Here is a 17,430-nt window from a genome sequence, read left to right as displayed (position 1 = left end):
CCGAGTCCTTCCAAATCCCCGTCTGTTCCCCTTTCCATAGGGCTGAATGATGCCTTGTGGAGAGCGAGTGCTGAATTCCCTCCCACACTCTGTCACAAGGGGAGGGAGGACTTCTGCAGGAACTGAGGTTTCTGTTTGACTCTGCTGCTCAGTTCCCCTGTGGGCAATACCAGTCAGGTCAGCTCTCTGTGGCTTTGGAAGGGGCTGGAGAGCAGTGGCTACAAGGAGGAGTGTGGAGAGACAGCAAACCAGCAGAAATTCCATCTTCTCAACTCCTAACGAAAAAATCTGATGGGTATTGGTTGTGTCACACCCCAAAATGCTCCAGTTTTGCTGCTGCTCTTCAGTAAGGAGCAGCTGGACAGCAGGTGACTCAGCATCACACAGGGAACAGGGGGGTCACAAGGTGGGGCAGGCACTGCTCCAGGCAAACTGCAGGAGGAGGAGCCATGGAATTTCCTGAGTTGGGAGGAACCCCAAGGATCAGCCAGTCCCACCCTTGCCATCCCTGCCACCCCGACGATCCCACTCTGGGCATCCCTGGGAGCAGTGTCCAAAGGCTCCTGGAGCTCTGGCAGCCTCGGGGCCGGGACCATTCCCTGGACAGTACCCAGGGCTGGCTCATGGCAGGAGCAGCTCCAGAGAAGGCAAGGCCAGCCTGGACTTGGCTCCTTCCAAGCAAACCCTCCTTTTTGTGGGACAAGTGGAAGCACATCAGAGTCTCAGGAAATGACAGCACAAGAACAAGCAGTGATGGAGCTGGGCACTGGGAACGAGCCACAACAACCAAGGGGATTTGGGCACACCTCTCTGCCCTCATTTCAGCTGCTTTAATAACAAAATATGATCCTGCAAGGTCAGGGCTTCCCTTGCTGTCAGCTTTTCCTCCTTTGCCATGAGGTTTGAGTTAAGTGCCTGTACCTGCTCAGGTGAGTGGACACTGGGCACAAAACTGAGCTGAGGTGTTCCCAAACTCAGTGACAGGAAAATCCTTTTCTCAGGGCTGGCTTGTGTCACAGCTGGCCCCAGCACCCACCTTGAGAGCACCACCAACCAAAACCACCTCAGGCTCAGCTCCTACCAAATTCACCCACCCTCCTCATACCCCAAATCCACTTTCCCAGCCCCAAATCTGCCACTGTCCCAAATTACCCCAAATCCCTCCCAAGCCACAAATTCACTCCCCTCAGACCCAGCTCTGCCTAAATTCAAGTCCTAATTCATTCTTCCAGCCCCAAATCTACCCCCAGCCCCAAATCCACCCTTCTAGGTCCAAATCCACCCTCACAGCGCTAAATCCTTATCCTGCAGCTCCAAATCCACCACCCAGTCCCAAATCTACCCCTAAATCTCCCCCAAAGCCACAAATCCACCCCCCTCAGCCCCAATTGCTCCCCCCCCCCCCAAATCCACACTGTAGCCCCAAGTCCACTCCCAAACCCAACCTCCCAGCCCGAAATCCTCATCCCCCGGTCCCAAATCCTCTGCCCAGCCCCCAGTTCTCCCCAGCTCCAAATTCAATCAGATTTTCAGACCTAAATCCATCAGATTTGCAGACCTAAATCCCCCCTCCCCAGCCCCAAATCCTCATCCTCCAACCCCAGATACACCTCCCAGCCCCACACCCTCACCTCCCAACCCCAAATCTCCCCTGCAGCATCTCTCCTCTCCTCTCCCATCGCCCCCAAAAGCCAGACTCGTGTCGGCACTAGCGGGTTTTATTCTCCAGATCCTCTCCCAGGAGCGGGGCAGGCTCAGAGGGCGCAGTTCCCCTCTCCGTAGCGCCGGCACCTCATCACCTTCAGGTAGGTCTCCACCTTGTGCAGGTCCTTTTTGAAGCACGACAGCAGCCCGTAGTTCTTGAGCAGCGCATCCTCGCCTCGCAGGTGGAGCTCGAATTTCTCGTAGGTGGTTTTGAGCAGCTGGGAGCCCCTCGGGCTGCGCTCCTCCAGCTCCTGCGGGACAGCGGGGCATTCCGGGAGGGCCGGGCAGGGATAAACCTCGGGGAGAGGGCAGGGGATCCCCCCCCGGCTCTTAAATGGGATTTCAGATGGGATTTGGGGTGTGTGTGTGGGGCAGAACGCGCGGGTGGAATGGTGCTCGGGACACACACGAGGCTGCGGGGCTGCTCCTGGTGGGGCTTCAAATAAATCACAGAATCCAAATCTTTGCGGCTCCTCCGGACAAGAAGATGGAGAGCTGCACGAATAATTCTCTTTTCCCCCACTTTCCCAAAGCTCTGATCCAGCCCCACATCTCCAGCTGGAGATCTGTGATCTGCCACTCCCCCTGCTGTGCTCAGCAACAGAATGGTTCTGGTGAAGTAAAAAGTCATACATTGGTGGAAAATGAATATTTGTGTAGTTTATGTCTGTGGCTTCCCAATGCCCAAACACACACGGAATGCAGTAAAATCTGCAGTGGTCCTGATTTCTTTGCTTGCTTACTCCAGCACAGAAGGTCTGTGTGTGCTCACAGGGCCTGACTTGCAGAGGTATTTGATTGCTAGAAGATGTAAATAATGATCCAGACTCATTTCTCACAGCTACAGCTGTGAGAAATGGGTGATGCTGGCAGATAAACTCACAGAATAAGCATAACTGAAGGGTGTCCTGACAGATAATGGGCAATTTAAAACAAACACAAAATTAAGAAGACCTTAAAGGGACATATAAAAAAGAGGGAGAGTGACAAGGGGAAATGGTCTTAATCTAAAACAATTCAGGTTAAGTCTCAGGAAGAAATTCCTCACTGTGATGGTGTTGAGGCCTTGGCACAGAGTGCCCAGAGCAGCTGGGGCTGCCCCTGGATCCCTGGCAGTGCCCAAGGCCAGGCTGGACATTGGGGCTGGAGCAGCCTGGGACAGTGGGAGGTGTCCCTGCCATGGCAGGGTGGGAATGGGTGGCTTTGAGGTCCCTTCCCACCCAAACCATTCTGGGATTCTCTGACAAGATCTTCCTTGGAGGGATTTCCCTCCAGCTCTCAGCTTGGAGTGTTGTATTAATCCAAGAGGGAAACACCAGAGCAAGTCCTTCCCTGCATAAAAATTCGTTTATAAAATGTTGTGAGGCTGCAAACCTTGCAAAATTTTCCCCATTTCAAAGAACTTTGCCTGGAGATGTAACAAACATTGTGCTGCTGTCTGTCTGATGTATGTCAGCAACTGGGAATTCTTTGGTGCTGGGTTTGGAAAGATTTTGGATCTGTAATGTTGTGATTCCTGGTGGAACCTGAGGAATTGTGGCACTGCTGGTAACACAAAGTCCTGTGTTCTTACCCTCCTCAGTGATGGGACCTGTGCACTGGGGGGTCATGATCTTGTTATCTAAAGGGAAGCAAAGTCCAAAGGATGCCCTGTGGAAGGCAGGGAGATTTCTCGTGGTCTGTGGATCCTCGAGACTGCCCTGTACCTGGAGATCTCTGTTATTCCACAGTCATGCTGGGACTTACCCTCATCAGAGCTTGGATCCCTTCTTCCAGGTCCTTTAGCTTTTCATACACCCTGTCTGAGGTGCCAAAAACCAAGTTGTTTGTGAACACCTTGCTCAGGTACTGCACCGGAGTCAGCCAGGACTGGATCAGAAGCAGGGAAAACCGGAGAAGCTCCATGTCCTGAAATGGAGGCAGAAAGGTTCAAAGTAGGTCTGGTGTTCTGTGGAGTCCTGCCCCCTCTGGAACAGCCTGGAGTGACCCAGAGAGGGACACTGCTCCTGCAGCTTCGGTTTGCAGGCTGAGGGCACCACCCAACCCCATGTGCCATGTGCAGACAGCAGTGTTCTCATCCTGGAGCTGGGAATATGATTTATAGTGTGACCCAGGAGAGTCTGCAGGGTTTAAAAAGCAAAGAAGAGAGAGGAGGGTGAAAACACCAAAGGTCTCACAGGTGGAAACCCTCTGATCCTGCAGTGGGGACTCTACAGACAGGTCTGTGCCTGCCCCAGTTCAGAACTCACCGACTTCTGCTGGGCATCCTCCTTCCCCGTGGGAGCAGGGATGGTTTCTGAGTAGCAGTAGGCTACCTGGGAGTTTTTGTTGGTGTGCCTTTGGTCCTCTGGGATGTAGCTGCGTTCCTGTGGAGACATCCCAGACACACTCAGGTCTGCTGCCCGTGGACTGGAGAAGAGCACAGAGAATTCCCAAGCTGTCCTGTATGGTTCCTCTTTGTAAGGAATAAATGGGAGACAGGAGGTGCCTCTGGACAGGGTGGAGAGCTGGGAAACAGGAGTTTGTGTGCTGGCACAGCAGCTGCCCTGAAGCTCTCCCTTTCCCTAGGGCAAGGTGCTGCTCTTCAGTAAGTGCCAGTTGTGCCCGTGGGCAGCAGGTGACTCAGTGTCACCACAGGGTGTCACAAGGGTGGGCAGACACTGCTGCAGGCAAACTGCAGGAGGAGGATGAACAGAACACACCTGGACAGGTTCTCCCAAGGAGGAGACGATCCCCAGGGACAGCCTGTGCCAAAGGGACAGCCCGTGCCAGCTCCTGACACTTGCTGGGTTGAAGCACTCAGACCCTCCCAGGGAGAAAAGTGACCAACACAGGGAAGTCCAGCAAAATATCTGTGTCACCTCCCAGCTGTGCAGGGGGTCTGGACACAGGTGGAAATGGCCCCAAGGAGGCAAGGAGGTGACAGTGTCCAGGCTGGTGGAACACAACCTGTCCTATTCTCTTAAAGTTCTTTCTCCTCCCTGAGAGCTGGCAAAGACACCAACAGCTGGGAATTCTCTGGGAAGTTCTACAGTCCTGGAGCCATCAAGGAAACACAGAGGAGGTGCCCTCAGGCCACAGCACTCACAAACTCCTTGTAGGTCTCGGCAGCCAGGAGGTGAAGGTGCTGAGCCCTCAGCACAGCGTTGGCAAACAGGCTGGACAGGGGCATGGCTGGGAAGGTGGCAGCTGGCTGTGGCCACTGCAGTCCCAGGGTGATCACAGCAATGGCCAGAGGAGAGATCCAGGACCCTGCAAAGTGGAGAGGAAGGTGTTGGGAGTCCTTGGGGACTGCTGAGAAGGAGGTGCCACCTGGGAATTCATTCCCAGCCTGTTCTGCCCATGCTGGATCCACACTCACCTTCCATGGTGCCCTGTTGGACACTGGCTGGGCTCAGCCCTCCCCAAAATCAAGGGAGACCCTTGAACTGGACCTGCCCTCAAGGCTGGGGCTGCTCCCAGTGTGACCAGCAGTGTCTTCCTGGCTGGAATTGTTTGCTCCATGAAAACTAAGGGGTGTCCCTATGGTTTTCCCTGACACACTCATGTTTTCCCCTAGGAAAACCCTTCCCCTTGTCGCTGCCTTCACAGGGACAAGAGCTGTGACATCACCTGTGCTGTGACCAGCTGCTTTTGCTCCCTGGGTCACACCTTTAGGATTTGTTGATCTTGGCCAAGCCTAAAGGTTTTCAGCCCATGACATCCAACACAAGTGTCCACCTGTGCTCACACAGACCACAAAGCTCATCTCAAAGAAAGATCCTTAAGAGGAGGAACACCCTGGAGCCTGTAGGACCTGGACACTATTAGACATTATCCTCATCTCTGTCTGAAGTTTGGAATATGAGTTTTGCTATCCCTGCCAACATTTATGGTAATAGTAACTATTATAACTGTGGCTTGATCTTGTTCTTCAAGCTTTCAACACTCTCCTTGCCCACCTTAGGTTAAAGATTAATTCATGGATTAGAATCACACTTCAGGGAAAGGTTTTCTTTTTCATGGATTTAGAAGTTGTCCTATTTTAATTTAGGGATGGCAAGGAGTGTGTGTAGCCCAGCACAGAACCACCCCATCATCATCATCTCCTGTCACCCTACACATCCAGCACTAGAGATCCTTTAAAACTGAAATAAAATGTACCTGGAGCCATTTCTGCTGGTGAGTTGCTCAGGTGTGGCTTGGTTGGGAATGTTTCCTCCTTTCATCTGGTCAAGGAAACTGTGGAGCCCCCCCTTATATAGCAGAGGGTCTGTTTAAAATGGATCTGTGTGTTCATGATCACAACAACAGCTCTGCACATTCCCCCTGCATAAATGCACAAGTGTTCACGGTGGTGCTACCTCATCACAGGCATTTTCACAGATGTGCAGCTTGGGCAGCTTTGTTTGCCTCAGGATGAGACCAGTGCCCCATGATTTCGCCATAATTCTCCTGTTTGTTGCAATTAAAAGTTTCCTCATCACAGCAAGACTCGTCCCAAATCAGATCATGGTGGAATTGGTTGTGTCCTCCTGATGTTCTTGCCTGGCTCTGCAGCCTTGGCCCACAGGTCCCAGGGCTGACCGGCCAGCATGAGACATTTCTGGCTTAAAGGAAGTGGCAAGTGGCAGCAGGAGAGGTTTAGGTTGGATATTAAGGAAAAGTTCTTCCTGAAAGGGTTGTCCAGCTGTGGCACAGGTGCCCAGGGCAGTGCTGGAGTCCCCATCCCTGGAGGGATTTAAAGCTGTGTGGATGTGGCACTCAGGGACAGGGGTTAGTGCTGGCCTTGGCAGTGCTGGGGGAATGCCTGGACTGATGCTCTTAGAAACCTTTTCCAGCCTAAAGGATTATCACACAAAATTCTGTGATGTTTTTCTCTCTATTATTTGTGGGGATAGAGCTGGCTGGATATTGTCAGATGAATCCTATTTCTGACAAGGAATTGCTTCCAATTTCTTCCAAAATGTCAAAAGTTCAGCAAACGCTTTTGCTGAGCTGGTTTGTCACAGGTGTGACAAGGAGCTGTCCTGCCCTGGTGCTGGTTTGGATTCCAACCTGCCCAGTGAAAATCCAGAGCTCTGGGAGCTTTCTCTGATCCTCAGCTGGACAAGGCTCTGGGAAAACCTGGTCATGAACACCTTCCTGCTCCTGCCTGAGACGCAAACGTGAAATACTGTGGGATTGAGGAGAGTAAGGGTGTGGAAAGGAGATAGGAGGGATGGGGAAGAGGAGATGGAGAAGATGGAATCAGAGAATCATGGAGTGGTTTGGGTTGGAAGGGACCTTAAAGCTCATCCAGTGCCACCCCCTGCAATGGGCAGGGACACTTCCACTGTCCCAGGCTGCTCCAAGCCCTGTTCAACCTGGCCTTGAAGAAGAGAGGACACAGCCCATCCATCCCTTGAGAAAAACAGAACCTGGGATGGGCAGCTCCAGGCGGTATTTAAAGGACTTTTACTCTAAAAGCCCCCATTTCCCCAAACCACAGGGTGTTCAGGGGGTGTCCTGTGTCGGGAGGTTGGTTTGGCTCCCCCAGGACCCGGCTTTGCTGTGTGTGGCTTCTGTTTGCAAGCAGCAGCATCAGCCCCGGAGCCGCTGGAGCTGCTGGAGCAGAGAGAGGATCTCTGCTCGATAAACATGAGAGAGCAGGGCTGTTCCGAGAAGCCCCAGCTGTTGCTGCTGGAGACGCGCTGGTGTCACAGGGAAATGTCAGTCCCAGCTGCAGAGGGAACAGCGGGTGCTGCCGCTATCGGGTGTCCCGTCACCCCGCACATCTGGGCGTGTTTTTGTGTTTCTGCAGCAGGTCGTGTTCAGATGTGTCAGAGCTGCTCAGGGATGAGCCCACCCCGCACATCTGGGCGTGTTTTTGTGTTTCTGCAGCAGGTCGTGTTCAGATGTGTCAGAGCTGCTCAGGGATGAGCCCACCCCGCACATCTGGGCGTGTTTTTGTGTTTCTGCAGCAGGTCGTGTTGAGATGTGTCAGAGCTGCTCAGGGATGAGAGCTGCTGCTGTGTCACTGCAGCTCCTGCGTGTCCTGCTCAGCTCTGCTGCTGCCAGCGGGGCTAAATCCACACGATTTGTGCCGAGGGCTGCCCGAGGCTGCCTTTGTCCCCAGCGCTGTCTGGGCAGTAAATGAGGCAGAAGCGGCTCATGAGGAGCTCCGGGCCGGGCAGAGCCCAGCTTGCATAAGCGGCTGCCAAATATCCATTTTCTGGCTCTCCGATCCCTGCTTTCCCAAGCCACAGCATCCCATCTAAAGCAGAATCACACTCCGTGATTTCCACATCCCTTGGAAGAGAAAAATCCCCTCCGTTCTTTTCAGGATGGCCCCGTGTGCACCCACCTTTCCCTGTGCTTTTAAATAAGTGAAAGAGCTTTTTCTGGAGGCTCCCCAGCCTGGGGGAATCCTGACCCAGAGCCCAGCTCTGCAGAGGTTTAGGTGTGCAGGATTATCTCTCTTAACTCACTGCACCAGGGGAATTTCCATTTCAGATTTATGGGGATTATTTACCAGAGCTGGAAGTGCTGAGTTTCACTGAACTCCTGTGGAAAGATGAGGCTGAACCCACAGGTTCAGCTCCCCAGGAGCAACCCCACCTGTCTGCCTGAGCATCCCAATGGAAAACAGGGATTTTCCCTCCCTACAATTACCTGGAAGGAGGTTGTAGCCAGGTGGGGCTCGCTTTCTTCTCCCAAAGACAAGAAGAAACAGCCTCAAGCTGTGCCAGGGGAGGTTTAGGTTGGATATTGGGAAAATTCCTTCCCTGAAGGGAGTGTCCAGCCCTGGCACAGCAGCCCAGGGCAGTGCTGGAGTCCCCATCCCTGGAAGGATTTAAAAGTTGTGTGGATGTGGCACTTGGGGACAGGGGTCAGTGGTGGCCTTGGCAGTGCTGGGGGACACAATGATCTTAGAGGGCTTTTCCAGCCTGAATGATTCCATCATTCGATGACAGAAATCAGGACAAAATACAGAGCCTGGGCTGTATATACTGAAATATTTATTTACATTAAATGTGTTTTAAACACAAACCACTCTCAATATAGAAAGAAACCAACCTCCATCTCCAGGCTCCTTGGAAACTACTCCAAGCATTTCAAATAAACCAACAACAGTACAGAAATATTTATTTACTTATGCCATTTTAAAGGAGGCCAAAGCCCTGGGCTGAGGGAGCAGCAGAGCAGGACTGGGGTCACAAAAACTGCTTTTGACATCAGTGGTTCCTCACCAGGTGCAAACAGCAAATTTTCTTTATTTTTTCTATTATTCTGTTTAGTCACTTGACTGAGTTGTTTGCACTCAGGAAAATTGAAGAATCTGGAGCTGGGAAGGCCAGAAAAAACTTCCATCTTCCATTTGGAAACTGAAAACAAGGAATGGAGGGATGAGCTCTGTCCTAAAATTTTGGCAAATGTGGCAACCAGGAGCAGCCAGTTCTTTTTTCTCCCTGTGAATGCTCCTTTTTTAAATTAACCCATTTTATAAGTAAAATATGCTTAAATAACTTTTATATATATGTAGCAGAACTAATTTGGGGTAGTTCTATTTAACTAGTAAAAATAAATTTTAAAATTCTGTTCTTTGTGCTGTTTAAATTGAATTCCAGTTTCCTACAGAGGTACTTTACTGGTAAAGAACCATCCTGTTACTTCTGAAAAGCCGTTTTTGCTTAGAATATTACCCTCCTCTGGCTGTTTTTGGGGTGCAGAGCAGTTGCAGGAGCTTCTTGGAGCCCAAAATGTCATGAAACATCAGGACACAGAGGCCTTGGGTTCTCTGAGAGGGGACAGTTTGAACCACAATGTCCTTGTCACCCTTGCTCAGCCAAGCTCCCACCCCCACTGTGCCCCCCCAGCCCCAGTTTGGGTTCCTGGCTGGCTCTGATCCCACCACTTGCCACGCCAAAATCATTTCTTTACAAACCCAGTCTCCAGATGTCTTTTAGCTTCTCCTTCAAGACCATATTTAGCTGAGAGCAGAGCTGCTGGTCCTGGACCCCGTTCTCCTGCTTTGGATCCTGGTGATTCTCTTTCCAATCCCAAGCTGATGTTTTGGGATTTTTGAGGTCCCCACAGGAGCCTCATATCTGCTCTTGGCTGTCCATCCCTGCCTGCCCTCAGGGTGAAGTTTGAGGAGGTGAAGTTCGGTTTCCAGCTACGCTGGACCCAAAAAGCTGCTCGTTATTCCCAGGAAATCAGCACCAGGGTTATGGGACACCCCTGGAATGGGCATGGCAGGATGGAGCAGGATGAGGATTTACCCATTACCTTTATTAGAGTTTCCAAAGCAGTTGGAGGTTTGTGACCCACAATTTACAACTTTTCCAGATGTTCTGAGGTCACACATGTCCCTCCCCATGGGGATGACCTTGTGACAGGGGCCAGCTCTTGCCTGGAGAGCAGCAAGCCTTTGGGTGAGACCTTTCTCCCCAGCTTTTCCACAGTCTTTGGAGAAAAAGAGTTGCTTTTGGGGGATCCTCCACCTCAGACCTCTGCCAGCTGGGCCTGTGGACACAGCTTTGACAGCTGAAGAGTGTCCCCAAATCTGCTTCTCACAACACCCACGCAGTGCTATTGGCAGTGTCCTTGCAGTGCCCGGTCCTGTCCTTCCCAGGCTGGTGGGGCTGGAGCAGAGCCCTCATTCCCAGTCCTTCCATGGCAATGGCCAGGCTGGAGCTCAGTGCTGGGTGTGGGGCTGCCCAGGCTGTGGGACCAGTTTGCTACTGGGGGATCACAGGTGGCTCCTAATTTCTACAGAGGCTTTAAGGGTTGGTCTGTGGGGTGGGGACAGGGACAGCCTCGGTGACACAGCCTGGACACGAGCACTGAGGGCAGCAGGCTCCCAGCCCTGAGCTGGGCTGTGCAGGTGTTTGCAGGCGGAGAATGCAGCCCAGCATCCAGGATCCAGGAGCTCCAGGGGATCCGTCCCCACGGGGGCTGGCAGGGCCTGGCAGAGGGTGCAGGACCCCTCACTCTTCACCTGGGTGCTCCCCCACTGCCCACTTGGCCTTCACGTCCCGGAAAGGAGTGATGTCCTCGTAGGTGGCCATCTGCTCCACCTCCAGCCCCTGCAGCAACAACAAGGATGGTGGGACATGGGAGGAGGTTCCAGCCACAGCACATCCCTGGGAACACCCAGCTGGGGACCCTCCCAGGCTGTTCCCCCTGAGACCAGAGCAGCTTCTGACAGGGAGAGAGGATGGAGATGGCTGGATGTCGGCTGCTGGATGTGCACTGGCTGCTTCTTGGGCAGCTCAGCACAGCTGATGTGGAATTTGGGAAGAAGGTGCCTTGATCCTCCTCCCAAGGAAGTGGCTGCTGGACTCCCCAGCAGATAATCAGCACAACCCCTTGTGCCAAGGCTCAGGGTGGTGTTAGGAAGGTCCTGCTATCATTAATTACCTCATAGGTGTGGTCCTCCTCTGGGCTTTTCTTCTCTTCACCCTGTGGAGAGTCAAACACTGGTGTCAGCACCCTCCAGGATCCCCTGTCCTCAGCCTTGGTCCCCCAGGCCAGGTCCCACCGCTTCCACAGGCACATCCACGGAGTCCCCACGGAGCAATTGAGATGGTTTTGTTTCCACTTCAGATATCCACGTTCCCACCCACAACCCCAAACCCATCCCATGCCCTGGGATACGCTGCAGGACACTGAGCCCAGCTGGGGACGTCCCCTCTGCTGGAGTCACTGTCACTTGCCTTATCGTGGAAGAGGAGGATGGGGATGCTGATGAAGATGACGAGCATGATGGACTGGATGATGATGATGGCGTCTTTCAGAGTGTTCCTGTTCTGGATCTGCTTGATGCTGGTGGTACCTGGGAGCAACAGCACAGGGAGAGCCCAGGTCTCACCTCTGTGCCAGGCTGCAGGGAGAGGGATTCGCTTGGCATGGCCAGAGTGGCTCACAAAGGGGGGATGTGGGGACCAGGGAGAGACCAGAGCACTGCAGCTGCCCCCAGGACTGGCATTGGGGACCAGCTCTGGCATGGGACACCTTGGGCAGCACCCAGCAGTCACCAGGAGCAGGACAAATCTGATTTATTAGAGGAACATCCTGTTTTTTGCAGGATGGACATGCCAGGGCAGACCCAGGGAAGTTGTACAGCTCCTTGGGGCTGGCAGTGAGGAGCAGAACCTCTGTGGTGCCATAGAGCACCCACAGCTGGGCTGGAGAGGGTCCCACCGGCACAGGGAGAGGAGGAGGTGTGAGAGCACCGTGTGGGGTTTATATGGAGGGGGAAATGGGAGAGGAGAAAGAGCATCTCCTGGGGTGCAGGAGCATGGGGAGCTGCCACTCACCCATGACCCGGAGCTCTGTCCCACACGAGTGCAGCTGCTCCTTCCTCGCCACACCCTTCCTGTCGCACACGTAGATCCCGCTGTCCTTGTAGCTGGTCCTGAAGAGGGTGAGGTTGATGGAGACGTTCGTCCTCTCGATGCTGTAGCCAGGCATGTTCTGATCCAGCACAGAGAGGTCATCCCTGTCCTCTGCTGTCTTGTACCACTGCATGATCTGCGGCTCCTGGGAGTAGCAGATGAGGTAGATGGGCATGTTCTTCTTGACGGCCACGTAGCGCAGGTTCTGGTACACCGGGGGACACCTGCCACCTGCAGGGGACAAGGCTGTCACTGCAGCCGCTCCCGTGAGAGCCCCCGGCACCTCCCGAACAAAGAGTTTCCCATTTTCATGCTGCTTTTGAGAATCCGGCTTGGTTTTGGTGAATTATCCTCATCCCAGGCTCCCCAGGGAATGGTCCCGGCCCCGAGGCTGCCAGAGCTCCAGGAGAGCTTGGACAGAGCTCCAGGGATGGACAGGGTGGGGTTGTGGGGGTGTCCTTGGCAGCGCCAGGAGTGGGACTGGGAGATCCCTGTGGATCACTTCCAATCTGGATATTCTGTGATTCTATGAGATCTGAGGCTTTTGGTGGAAGTCTGCTTTTAATGGAAACTCAAATTTTCTGTGGGAATTCTTCTGTCCTGCTCCCTCCCCTCTCTGTGCACATTTAGTTAATCCCAGCTCCAAAATTACAGCCTGCAGAATTCCAGCTGGTTTCTCTTTTGCTTCCACTTTCTTTTTTTGCCTTTTGCTTTATTTAGTATTTTTTTGGCCATGTTTTAGTCCCATAGTGGTGACTTTGAAAGCCCATTTGGGTTGCAGAGGTCACCCTCAGAGCCCTATGGGTAGGAATGGCACAAGGACAATGGCACAGGTCAGTGCTGGTCCCAGACTTGGTCATGCAGCAATGGCAGAGGGAAAACCTGGGGGTGCTCAGGAAAGACAAAGCAGATCCAACTTTGCAGAGGGAGAGGGAGGTGCAGGATTGGGGATGAGCCATGAGGGATGTCACAGCCTGGGAATGGCCTGTGTGGGGGGAAAGGCCTGTGGGTGGTGGGACAGTGGCTCTCTGGGGACAGGAGGGACCCTGGGGACACACACAGGGGAAGGGCCTGACAGGTCTGAGGGTACCTGTGCTGTTTCCAGTGTTGATCTCTTCTGCTGAGGTCCCACCTGCAAGACAGGAGAGGGCCTGAGGTGGTGGCCAGGAGCCCACGAGGATGTCCCTGGTGGGATGGATGTGCCCTGCCCACTCCATATGGATGGAGCTCTGAGGAGCCACAAGAGAGCCCTGCTCAGAACACCTGGGGCAGTGCAGGTTTGGGTACAAACCCTTCCATTTCCATTTCCATCCTGTCTCCTGAAAATTTTCCAGGTTGTTTTTTGGTCAATACCCCAGTGAAACATGCACTCTATAAGGTCCCCGAGGCTGATGCCTCTCAAGAATACTCCAGATACTCCCAGCTCTGCATTTCCACTCTTTGAACCAACCAGAAACCCTTCCCTGCTGGGAATTCCTGGGCTCAGAGCCCTGTGATGGCCAGGGGTGTTCCCAGGTCCTGGGGCCACTCAGCCCCCCAGGACAAGGGCTGTGGGTTGGTGCAGTGGGACCTGCAGTGCAGGAAGCAGGGTGAGCTGGGGACCCCCCCAGCACCCACGGGTGCCCTGCCCACAGCTCCAGTGCTGCTGGGCCTGGTTCCTCTTGCTGCAGCTGGGCAGGAAGCCTAGCCCTGTTTACTGCCCTGCTTGAGTGCCCAGCTCCCTCCTCTCGATGGAGAGTCACCAAACCCCCTGGAGGAGCTGGCACGGGGCTGGGGCTGCAGCACTTCCCTGCAGCTGCAAACCTCCCCATCCCCAGAGAGAGAAAAAGGAACAGAAAAAGAAAAAAGATTCAGTTCCTCAGCCTGAGCTTTTTGCCACCCTCCTGCAGACTCCCAGCCTGCAGGGACCTCCTGGCTTGGACAGGGGCTCCTCTCATTGTCCCAGAGCTCCTTCCAGGTCCTTGCTGCACTGTTCACATTCAGCACCGACACCTCTGCAGGCAAATCCTCCCTTCTAGCCCCATTCCAGTTTTTTTCAGGATGGGAGATGCCCTTTGTCCTGGCTGTGCCCTGGCTGTGTGTCCCTGTCACCTGCAGTGCCACCAGCCAAGGCTTTGCCCTCCAGGTTCTGTTGGTGTTTCTAAAGGAAGATCAGGCTGGTTCCCCACCTGAAAGCCTGCACACCCCCCCCAGTCAGGAGTTCCATTGCAGCCACAGGTGACAAAGGGAACTTCCCCTGTCCTCTCCCGAAGGCATCGTGAGAGCAAAGTTCAAAGCCTGCAGCCTTGAATCCATGCTGGACTCGTGTGGGTGCCAAAGGAGCCCTTTATCCCCTGGGCACACGTTGTCCTCTGAGGGTGGGATCTGCTCCAGGTTCTTGCAGCTGTCCCTGCATCAGGCAAGAGGAGCTGGAAGGGGCCAGGAGCTGTGTCCTGGGCTTTGTTACTGCTTCTCCAAGAGGAACAGTGCAGAGATGTTCACAGACCCCACAAATCACCCCAAAAGCCTTTTTCCTCCCATTTCTTCTCTGCTCCTGGGCACTGAATCCCACAGAGCAGAGATGTGGCTGGGCAATGTGCCAGCTCCATCCCCAGGCCTCTGAGAGTAATAAATGGTTAAAAAACCTCAACAACCCTTCTTTCCTGTCACCTGCAGCCCCAGCCAGGCTGGCTCTGCACTGACTCGGCCAAAGCCACCTGCGTGCCCCAGAACGTGTCCTGCCTGCTCGGCCCCAAGGGAAGCAAAAGCCAAACCCAAGGCAGGCACTGAGCTCCGAGCCCTGTGTGCCCTCCGGGGCTCCCCGGGAGGCTCCCAGCACAGAGCAGGACTGACAGAGACCAGCACAAAGCTTAAAATCATTGCCCTGAGAGGCAGAGCTGGGGGGAAGCCCCTGAGCAGGGGACACACCATTGTCCTGGCTCCTTGCTCTGAAGTGCAACCCCTGTTTGGAGCCTACCTGTGAGCAGAGCCAGCAGCCAGAGGGTCACCTGCAGCAGCCAGAGCCTCGTGCCCAGATCAGCCATATTTCAGTGCCCAGGCCAGGGAAACATCCACCCTGTGCTTCTGCAAAAGCAGCGGCTGCTCCCACTACCCTGCCTACAGCACCTAAAAATGGCAAAGCTGCTGCTCTGCACGGCCCCTTTCCTGCTCATGTAAATCCTCCCCGCTGGGGATTTTCCCTCGGGGCTGGTTTTGAATGCGGTGCAGACGCTGGGGCGGCCGTGCCTGTGGGCTGGGCACCATCCAGCCCCGGCTCCCTGCTCTTCATCCATCCTCCTGCCCCTCCGCATTGTCCATCTCCGTGTCCCTGGGCACTGCCCGCCCTCGTGTCCCCCGCTGGCTCCCAGTGGTGCCAATATTCCCTGGGGGTGGCCAGGGCCCGTGTGGACCTGCAGCAGAGCTGGCCATGAGCCCATCTGCCAAGCAGGAGGTGCCAAAGCAGGGCTGAGCACGAGATGTGCCCAGGGAATGGGTTTGGTGCTGCCTGGACACATCCCTGGGGGACAGGACAGGATGGGCATGATGGCCAGGGTTTCTCCTCAGCTCCACCCAGACCCCCCCAGGGTGTTTGTGCCTGGAAGGGACAGGCAGGGATTGATGGTGGCCCAGAAGCCAAGAGTTGCAGCAGGAATGGGATAAGAACAGGGGATGTTTGTGGGGCTGCTTGTTGCTGTGGGATGCAGTGGGATGGGTCCCTCAGCTCCCATTCCTACACCCCAGGGAGTCCAGAAATCTAAAATCATAGAAACATGAGTCAGTCACAAAATCACCATGGTTTGAAAAGACCTTTAGGATTATCAGCTCAGCAGCACCATCATGATCACCATGAACCCATGTCCTCAAGCGCCACATCCAATGTTTTGTGAGCACTTCCAGTAAGATGAGAGGGGAAAATGGCCAAAATAAGGAGTCACTTGGGTGCCAGCCATGCCCACCCCTTCTCCACACCCCATCTGCCACTTCCAAGAGCCTTCTCCATGGGACCCTTGAGAGCCAGGCCCCAGGGAAGCACAAGGAGCCCGGCCAAGGTGAGTTCTGGTGAAAAAGCAGTTTCCCCCAGGCTCTGCCCCCCTGGCTGTTGCTCGTTACCGGCTGTGGGTAAGCACTGAACTGTAACTCCAGTGAGAAACACCTTTGGGTTCTTCTGCCAGGCATGGTCCCCAGAGCCTGGTGCCACTGCCTGGGGCCTCCCCAAACCTTCATCTTCTGCAGGCTGGGTTGGTTTTTTGCCAGTTCTGAGCATCTGATGGGTGCTGGGAACCAGCCCCAGCCTGACTTTGCATGCAAAGGGCCAGGAAGCAGGAGAAATAAAGTTTTCCAGGGAAAAACTGGCTCCATGAGGGAATGATGATGGGAGAGGTGCCTTCTCCTGGTTCTGTACATAGGGACAGCACTGCCAAGTCCCTGCTGCCATCATCCCTGGGTCTGGCTGGAAGAGTAGAGCCTGGCCCTGATGTCCCAGCAGGGCAAAGGGAAAGGGAAGCCCACATGCTTGGCAGGCATTGGAGGGGTTTTTGTGGGGGGCTGGGGGAGCTGGGGCTGCAGGTGGGAGCCGGGATGCTGGAGGTGCCTGGGAAGGCCCTGTGAGGTAAAACCAGGAGTGGGGCACAAACTGAAGAGGGTTTGCTGTGTCAGTGGCCAAATCAGCCCCTGTGCTGCCTGAGGGCTCCTTGGCACCCTTAAAAGGCACAGAGGGGCTTGGTCTCTCCTGGAGACCCCTGTGCTTACAGCAACCCTTACATGGGCTGTAGGGGAACCCATGGGGAGGGTCCCATGTCCCCACGCCTCTTCCCCATGGCCCCTCTGGCTCCATGGCCTGCAGAGCAGAGCCACTGCCTGCAGCTGCACCTTCCCCACCTTCCCCAGCCCTTCCCTATTCATTTGGGTTTGGGTTTCACAGTGTCCAGGCTGCGCCCCCTCCCCTGCAGCCCCCACCTGCGTGGCACTGCCTGCCTGCCCTAGGACGAGCTGTTCCAGTGGCAGCAAAAACAGCGGCAAGCAGTCCCCCAGGGACGTCAGCGGGGCCCGGGGGCGGCTCCTGGCTGACGCAGAACCTCCTTCACCCACCCCTGTCCTCTCCCAGTGATGCTCGCCTGCTCCCACGCGGGTGGGGCTGGAGCCTGTGTGGGGAACTCGGGGCTTGAACCTCCTCCAAACCCTCCCACAGCGGCGTCTCCTGGGGCTCCCGGTGTCAGCCAGCACCGGGGGCCTGGGGATGGGATGATGAGCAGAGCAGAAGCTCTGGGGGACAGCCCTGGGGCCCCCTGTGCAGGATGAGACCCCCAGGGTCCTGCTGAGGTTGGCAGGTCCAAGGCCAAGAACAGGGAGCCAAGGAAAGGGGTGTTCATCCCTCCCAGTGCTGGGA

The 17,430-nt window shown here is 54.7% G+C and overlaps 2 protein-coding genes across 2 annotated transcripts; both read right to left on the bottom strand.

Annotated features, from left to right (window-relative positions):
• Positions 1–1,754: 1,754 nt before the first annotated feature.
• LOC111940061 (somatotropin) lies at positions 1,755–5,857 on the bottom strand. The gene is made up of 5 exons (XM_023942607.2): positions 5,848–5,857; positions 4,793–4,956; positions 3,954–4,070; positions 3,451–3,612; positions 1,755–1,955 (listed from the first exon to the last, which is right to left on the bottom strand). Exons 1-5 carry the CDS (start codon positions 5,855–5,857, stop codon positions 1,755–1,757), a joined length of 654 nt encoding a protein of 217 aa, XP_023798375.1.
• Positions 5,858–8,664: 2,807 nt separating this feature from the next.
• CD79B (CD79b molecule) lies at positions 8,665–15,233 on the bottom strand. Its single transcript, XM_023942565.2, has 6 exons — positions 15,022–15,233; positions 13,156–13,197; positions 11,988–12,296; positions 11,385–11,503; positions 11,089–11,130; positions 8,665–10,754 (listed from the first exon to the last, which is right to left on the bottom strand). The coding sequence occupies exons 1-6, from the start codon at positions 15,086–15,088 to the stop codon at positions 10,656–10,658; spliced, it is 678 nt and encodes a 225-aa protein (XP_023798333.2). The 5' UTR covers positions 15,089–15,233; the 3' UTR covers positions 8,665–10,655.
• Positions 15,234–17,430: the final 2,197 nt, after the last annotated feature.

Source organism: Cyanistes caeruleus, chromosome 27 (genome assembly GCF_971803275.1).
Source record: "Cyanistes caeruleus chromosome 27, bCyaCae1.hap1.1, whole genome shotgun sequence".
Taxonomy (NCBI): Eukaryota; Metazoa; Chordata; class Aves; order Passeriformes; family Paridae; genus Cyanistes; species Cyanistes caeruleus.
The sequence above is the reverse complement of the archived record's forward strand: the minus strand, read 5'-3'. Positions and strand labels throughout refer to the sequence as shown.